Raw genomic sequence first — 7,721 nt, 5'->3', positions numbered from 1 at the left:
TGTGTGTGTGTGTGTGTGTGTGTGTGTGTGTATTCACTCACTGTGTTCTGCATGGCGTGTGTGATCGTAGAGAAGACGCTCCTGCCAGAAGCTGCAGCACTAACAGGTGTCTCCCCACAACTGGACAGCTCAGTTTCTGCACTTTCACCTCCTCTCACTTTCTTCTCCTCCTCGCCTCCCTCCTCCTCCTCCTTCTCCTCCTCCTCTTCTTCTTCTTGCGCCTCCTCTCCCACCGAGGTCCTCTGGAGACGCAGCGCTTCTCCTGCCTTGGTTTTAACCGAGGTCAGGCTCTGACCTGCACACAGACACAGCAGGTGAAGACTTCAGGGGGGAGAGTGTGTGAAGTGTAACGAAGGATGAGGAACTAAATACAGAAAACTTACCCATGGTGGAGGAGGCGCTGCTCAGGAGGGATTTTCCCCATGAACTCCAACCTCCCCAGCCTTTCTCTTTCTCCTGAGGGGACCTCTGTACACACAAACACACACACGCGAACACACACACACACATTACAGTAATAGTTAGAAACGTTTTTTCTGCATTATTTTTTAGAACTGAGATACAGGAGTTAAGTTAATACTTGTGTTTATTAGCCTCAAAGGTTGAAGTCAATTCATGCTGCAAATAACTATCTACTAAATAATTATCATTGTCAGAAAAATAGGGACACAGCACCGGGTGACATCTTGTTTATTTCAATAATCAGCAGTCCAAAATCTAAAGATACTAAACTCTTACTATTACATAATAAGACAAATAAACTGAGACACTAAAACAAGTTAGGTCAAACTCATCTAGAGAGCACATTGGAGCACATTGAAAACAACAGGTGTTGACCAAAGTGCTTTACAGAGAAGATTTCTGGCATTTTTGCTTGAGCATTTATTGAAACAATCATCAAAATAGTTGCTTTAATTCATTTTCTGCCGATTGACTACTCAATTGACGGATCGTGTCAATAAAATCAAGGTCAAGTCAATGAATGAAGTTAATTCAGCTCAGTGGAATATGAATAAATCGCCCGCGCTGACGTACCGGTCCATATTAGCATATTGCAGATAAATCAGTTTCAATGACTATGTTAATCGATCCGTAACAAGAAACTGCAGCACAGAAAAGCCAAAGATTTATCTGAGATACTTCATACAAACATCATCATCTTATATACAGTGTCATCATTACGTTGAGAAAGGATTTCTCCCGCCGTTAAATTAGCTTTAGAAAAGCTAATTAAAAAAGATAATTTAAAAGAACTAATTTAAAAAAGGTAATTTAAGGGATCCTTGTCAAAAATGTTTGTTTATGTAAAAAGAAATATCTAACAATTTAATAATAATCCTATTTCCAAACTCAAATATCAAGATCAGTACTGGCCCCCTAAATCCAGACCGGTCACAGTGTGTACTGTATGTCAAGAAACCGGTGCTACAAACCTCCACATCCTCCTCTGCAGCCTCGGGCTCTGGCTCCGGCTCCAGGCTCACCGGTTGGTCACATATGATCACCTGACCCTCGGCAGCAGGCTCCAGTTGGTCAGGCGGACCCTCCGAGGTGTCCTCTGCGCTGGTCCCCTCTGCGGTGGACTGCGGGAGGTCGAAACTCTCGGGGATCAAAGGAGGCTGCAGGGGAGCTGGAGGCGGCGCAAAGGCTGCTGGGACGTCCTGACAGGGGCTGGGGTCAGTGTGAGGGGGGATGCCAGTGGAGGGGTCTGCGTCAGCCTGGGACATGATGATCTGGAAGAGAGGGGGTCTTTGATTTTATGTCTTTAATAATCTTTGTATCCTACAACCAAACACTGCCTACAACACATAAACACACTTTGGCTTAATTTTCCGAACAGAATGCCAATAAGTGCTGCAACTGATCATCACCTTCACTACAGATTAACCTGACAATATCTCTTCTTCGTTGCCTGTCACAACATCCCTGAGCCTCAGATGCCTTCAAGTGTCTTGTTTGTTCGACCACACAACACCACATCACACGTGCACATGACACCTCCTATATTAGCACAAGGTTCAAAGGCTCAAAACGAGCAGATCAGTAAATCAATTCCACTAACCCTCCAGTTCTCTGACGTTTTCTGAAGGAAATATTGCATCATTTCTGCATAAGTTGCATCAATAACTAAAATGAAATAATATACAGTCGTTCTGCTTTGATACATGCGATGCCTGATGCATGCTATGTGAGCTGTTTGAGGCCCAAATTGGAAGTATAGAACGTTGCAAAAGCGATCCCTGTGATGTAGCGCATCGTTGACTGATCGCTTCGTGGCTCAACACTACCATCTAGTGGTCACTTGCTGAACATGCATCCACGTGATTACTGTCATCGCCGTGTTTTCAAACACTCGCTGAAGTTTGTTTCCTGGCAGCAAAATGTCATTTAACGCGATGTTATCTCTCACAAACTGTATGTGCAAGGTGGTACATAAACCTGTTCACAATACCAAGATATATCTGTCTGCAAAAACAACAACAACAATAACAACAACAACAGTCTACAGGCTGCAAAACAAGACAGAATAAGTGTAACTGGACAATATTGTATTTTTATCTGGAATTTAAATGTAATATTTAATCCACAATCTGTCGAGACAGTCTTATAAACTGTAGCGTATTTTAGCTAATTACTCAAACCGATTCTATCGAAACAATCATTTCATGTTGATGACATCATTATATCATATCTCTTCTGCTTCTCTTCACACTATTTGAACACAATATTACACAATGACAACATACAGAACAACGTGAAGCAGACACTCAACAAAGACCGCTGTTCTGTTTGAAAACGAACATGACAATTAGGCTATTATTCGCATGTTTAGAGTCTTCATGACGTGTAATAGGCACATACAAACATATTAACAAAAGAGAAACTAATTAATAAAACTTCATCGCAGGGTTTGTTGCCCTTTTGTCGGTTGATTCGGGCAAAGGAAAGTTATAAAGCTCAAAGACCGTTGTGTCTTCGTGAAAGTGACAGTGCAGCTCACCCGTTTGGTACCAGCGGCTCTTCTTCCGCCCCGCCACGTCGGCAGGCCGGTAGCTGACTGCACCGAGGAGTATCAACAGACAAGATAGTTCACTGCCTCGGGAACAACTTTTGTCTACGGTTTTCAAAATCCTCTCGCACAGCCACCACACGTGTTTGGGCTAATAACTAAAGCTAATAACTACTTAATTCAGCTTGCTGATGAACCAATGAAGCCAATTTAAGACAAAGTTCTATAGAAACAGCCACATTATAACCATTGTTGTTTCTTGGGCTCCACACACTGAAACGGGATTCTAAAACTTCTTAGGGTCTGATAATGAAAAAGGTTTCCAATGTATTTGCCCCAACAACGGTAATTCATCTGCGTTGCTGCTGCTTTGCCAACGTGCTGCTCATGCTAACGGATCCTCTGAAGAAGACGCTGGGAGGCGTTAACGACTGTCTACGAAGACGGAAGTGGGTAGGATATAATCATCTTGTTTCGCCTGGATACTTATATTTGAGTAGAAAATACAATTAAATTGTCTCTTCGTCGCTTCACATAGATTGGAAAAGCTTAACAATGAGTGATATAGGATACAATTCAAGAAAACAACTGTTTAAAAACACACTAATGTGATATGTCATGGCTATTCTAGAACGCTGTTGTTCGTCACGTTTACAGTGGCTCGTTGGTCTAGGGGTATGATTCTCGCTTAGGGTGCGAGAGGTCCCGGGTTCAAATCCCGGACGAGCCCACACTTTTCCTGTTGAATCACATTGAAATGGAAACAATAGCCTGAACCTTATAGAATTTGTTGCATCACTTTCACTACAATATATAAAAGACTTCAATTTAAACTTATAAATTGTTCGTATTTCAAGTAGCTTTTTAGTGAGCTACTGATAAAATAAGCCAAGTGTGTTATGATATGCATGTAGTCGACAAATGGTGTATATTGTGAATATCACATATCAGAATTTTGAAAAAAGTCTCCAACTATTAACCTCTATTCTGTTTTTGCTGTTAAATTAATTATTCTAATAATATTATAAAGGTGGAGATGCTGCAGTGTGAGTATCTGTCTCTATTAGTATGTGCCTATGTATGTGTGTGTGTGTGTGTGTGTGTGTGTGTGTGTGTGTGTGTGTGTGTTTTAAACCCTGTGAAATGTGCTGAGATGGTGACCATGAATCTATTACCGCTATAATATTCATATTATATGATTAGGTTTTATTGTTGAGGGACAGGAGCCAAATAAGGGGGGATTTTGCAGCTTAAATAAACTGAAATTGAAGCTAAAGTCAGTGCAAAACCCAAAAATGTTTAACTTATAATAAACCGAGAAAAAGGGGCAATATTAAAATTTAAAAGGGGCAATATTAAAATTTGAGAAGCTTCCAGCAAATGTTTGGCACTTTTGCATGATTACTAATCTACTAACACCTCCATTAACAGTTTCAGTACAAACCCATACAGAATTTAAGACACAGCACTCCATTTTGCAAATATTATCAATAAGTTTATTAAGTGGTATGAATATTCTTTCTTAAAATAAAAGGCACAAATTTCAGATAGACCTGTACAGTTATATGTTCACAGTTTAACATGTTCCCTTTGAATTGCCAACGTTTAGATTAAAAAGAGATGGGGTTTATTATAGACAGAACATTATAGACATGTGTAATATCCATTATTATGAGTGTATCAAAATCATGCTTAATAAAAAACCTTTAATTGCCCTTTCAGTCTAATAATCAATTATAATATATATATATATATATATATATATTTATATATACACATATATATATGCATATATATAAAGTGCACATTGGAGACATGTACAAAGACACTATGAGCAAAACTATTTTCTTGTTGTGCTGTAAAAATATGACGGTGTAGTTGGAGCACATATGTGTTATGACCTCCTATTAAGAAAACTGTAGAAGACGTTATTTACTATGAAATTACATATATCCGGTGTGGCGGGCTGGAATGAACCTCATCTGCTCCTGAAAAACTAATGAACCCTGCTTTGCATTTTTCCCATAAACGTGTCATACATGATAAAAAAAGGCTACCATTGTGTCACAATAGTTCATATAGATACACAAACGCGATATAAGACATATCATTGCTTCTACCCTTAAACCAACAAAGTGGTGTCTTTTCCTCGCCAACACAATAATGCCCCTGTGCAGCAATGTTCACATTTCTGAATGAAAACAAACAATTCAAACACTTCACTCCGACAATGAATGAGACCCAGAGTCCCACTTTTCTTTTCTTTTTTCCAACCCAAATACCGAAAAAGCACACCAGACCGAGGCTGCTTTTATTAAGTGCATGTTTTCTTGCTGTGTGTGCCGTTAAACATGTATGCATGTATGTACAAGAGAAAGCGAGCAATGGCTACCTGTTTTTGTTTTTTGAGTTTTAGATTTTTTGAGTCACTCCATAATGTAAGTTAACAGAGGCAGGTGAGGTGTGTGATGTTTGGATGTGTCGGTCCATGAAGGAGGAGTTAGCATTAGCGTTACGTCAAAGGTAGCTGTGCCGTTGCGAGAAAGCTGACATATGTATGACACGATGCACAGTAGGTGAGATATGATACATTCTGGAGTTTCACATTATATTGGCCTAGCTAGCTAATAGCGCGTGTGTGTGTGTGTGTGTGTGTGTGTGTGTTTGAGTCCACAATCATTACTTGACTGCATGCAGAGAAATGAGAGCTGATGTCGTAATGAAGAAGCTTGAGTGTGCTCTATGTGGCTGAAACGCAGTTTGGTTCTGTGGCCAGAAGAGGCCTCTGCATCTCAGGCCAGCTGAGATGCAGAGGGCCTTCCACAGCCGATCCTTGTGCATTATTTTAAAGTCAAACCGAGCTGATGATAAGTCTGCAGGATGGTGAGTGATGGTTACATGATAAATAGACTCACGCCGGCTAACGTTCAGGGCCAATGGGGATAAAGGGTCTAAACTTGCACCCTGAGGAACGTTTCCCCACTCCCTAACAGAGTCCAACGTGTAAGCCAACTCAAGTCAAAGTGGTACAGTCCAACGTTGAAACCAGCACCGAGTTTCTTTTTTTCAAGCTGCACCCCCTTCCGGTTCTCACACCAGGAGGTGGCGCTTCTTGTGCAGAGCCAGGTGGTCGGAGCGGGAGAAGCTGCGTTCGCAGTCGGGGCACTGGAACGGCTTGACCCCTGTGTGCTTGCGGAAGTGTCTCGTCAGCTCGTCCGAACGGGCGAACTTCCACGTGCAGCCTTCCCACATGCACTTGTAGGGTTTCTCGCCTGCGCGTGGGGGGGAGGGAGAGAGAATGAAATGAGTGATGGTGAAGATAATGCGAATGCTTGGCCCAACCCCAACGTCCCCCCTTAAGCCTCAAACCCTGAACCCTCAGGGACTTACTAACGTCACCTGGTAAGTGGTTGAGTGTGAGAGACTGTGAGGGCTTGAAATGGTGTAAATAGAAATGGGAAAGCACTTTACTTCAACATATCACGTTCCTATGATAACGACAAAAAATAGGATGTACAATTGTGGGTATTTCATTTATACTTTTTGCTTCCTGATTTGAACTTCTTCCAGACTCTTTCCTCACAAGATGAGAGGTCATTTCATATAATATATTTATTCGTTTGTGTCAAAACAGCTTCAATGACAAAATAAAATATTTGATGAATAAATTAATAAATATTCTCTGATTTCATGTTTTTTTTGTTCAATCTTTAACCCTTAATGTTTCCGAGTAAATTTAACATTCCAGGCTGAACACACCTGTACCGTCCTCTTTTACGTCTCCATGCTTCCACTGGTTACCCTGTGTTTAACGTCACATTGCAATGAATTGTGGGTAATTCCCTTGGGCAAAGTCAGCATCTAATGCTGACTTACGGAAAGGGTTCATAGAGGGCTCAACATGTCTGCCAGAGAGCCTCAAACACTCGATGATCTGACAGTGGGACAGAACTAAACCCTCACGGACTCTGCGGGAGCACGCCTCAAGGTCGAATGAGTCCGTTAGGGTGGAGAATGGGATTGGGCCTTTAAAGTCCAGCGTGTGTGTGCGTGTGCCTCTTACCGGTGTGTGTCCTGCGGTGCGCTTTGAGGTGGGAGCTCTTGGTGTACACTTTGTTGCAGCCGTTGAAGTCGCAGCAGTGGATTCGCCGCTTTTTCAGCGTGTCCGGAGACTCGACAGGGGGAGGATGCTTGGCGCCCGAATGAACTATGACGGATGGGTTGTTGCACCTGAGAGACACACAGAGGAGAGCAGTTGTTAGAGTCCTCTTTCTTTATCTGATTTGACCAGGAGAGGGCGGCATGATGTTGAACTCTAATCTGATGCAAGTTTAATTTGGTTGCGACGGCTCCTCCAACGCAATAAGAAACTACTACCGGTCAGGAAGTTGAAACCACTGAACCGTTCCAACGATTCGTTTGCTGGAATTTGACGCCACGGATGCTGAAAGTGGGGGGAAAACGAGCTCCAGAAGAAGTCGAAAAACTGTGAAATAGTAGATGCAACTTTGCAACACTCTCGTGCCCGGCTCCGACGAGCACAAGGAGATTAGGGTTCTAATACCTCGTGCGTGTGAGAAAAGCTTTTCTGTGAAACGATAAGAGTTCAGAAGAGAATGGAGCAGAAAAGCGACATTTTCAAGTGTTTTATAGTCAAAAAGAAAACAAGAAGGATTTGTCTTTCTGCACCATCATTAAAGTGTGTGTGTGT

At 41.9% G+C, this 7,721-nt stretch overlaps 2 protein-coding genes and 1 non-coding gene across 7 annotated transcripts in view; 1 reads left to right on the top strand and 2 right to left on the bottom strand.

The window, feature by feature from the left end:
- fam114a1 (family with sequence similarity 114 member A1) overlaps positions 1-3,381 on the bottom strand; it is a 13,959-nt gene extending 10,578 nt beyond the window's left edge. For 2 of the 5 annotated variants that reach the window (XM_031876271.1, XM_031876272.1), the window contains exons 1-4: positions 2,063-2,995; positions 1,434-1,733; positions 384-468; positions 42-295 (exon numbers count right to left, since the gene is read on the bottom strand). In XM_031876271.1, coding sequence (XP_031732131.1) covers positions 42-295; positions 384-468; positions 1,434-1,733; positions 2,063-2,167 — 744 coding nt within the window. In that variant the 5' untranslated portion in view covers positions 2,168-2,995. The other 3 variants (XM_031876274.1, XM_031876275.1, XM_031876273.1) reach the window with 3 other exon arrangements.
- A 287-nt stretch (positions 3,382-3,668) lies between these two features.
- Positions 3,669-3,740, top strand: trnap-agg (transfer RNA proline (anticodon AGG)). The gene has a single exon. It is a non-coding gene; the product is annotated as a tRNA-Pro (tRNA).
- A 743-nt stretch (positions 3,741-4,483) lies between these two features.
- klf3 (Kruppel like factor 3 (basic)) overlaps positions 4,484-7,721 on the bottom strand; it is a 4,517-nt gene continuing 1,279 nt past the window's right edge. The window contains exons 2-3 of the mRNA XM_031876269.1: positions 7,074-7,282; positions 4,484-6,282 (exon numbers count right to left, since the gene is read on the bottom strand). Coding sequence (XP_031732129.1) covers positions 6,101-6,282; positions 7,074-7,282 — 391 coding nt within the window. The 3' untranslated portion in view covers positions 4,484-6,100. The remainder of the gene's footprint in view (positions 6,283-7,073; positions 7,283-7,721) is intronic.

Source organism: Anarrhichthys ocellatus, unplaced genomic scaffold, assembly GCF_004355925.1.
Source record: "Anarrhichthys ocellatus isolate YVR2014 unplaced genomic scaffold, GSC_Weel_1.0 scaffold107, whole genome shotgun sequence".
Taxonomy (NCBI): Eukaryota; Metazoa; Chordata; class Actinopteri; order Perciformes; family Anarhichadidae; genus Anarrhichthys; species Anarrhichthys ocellatus.
This window is presented reverse-complemented; position numbering and strand designations above follow the sequence as displayed.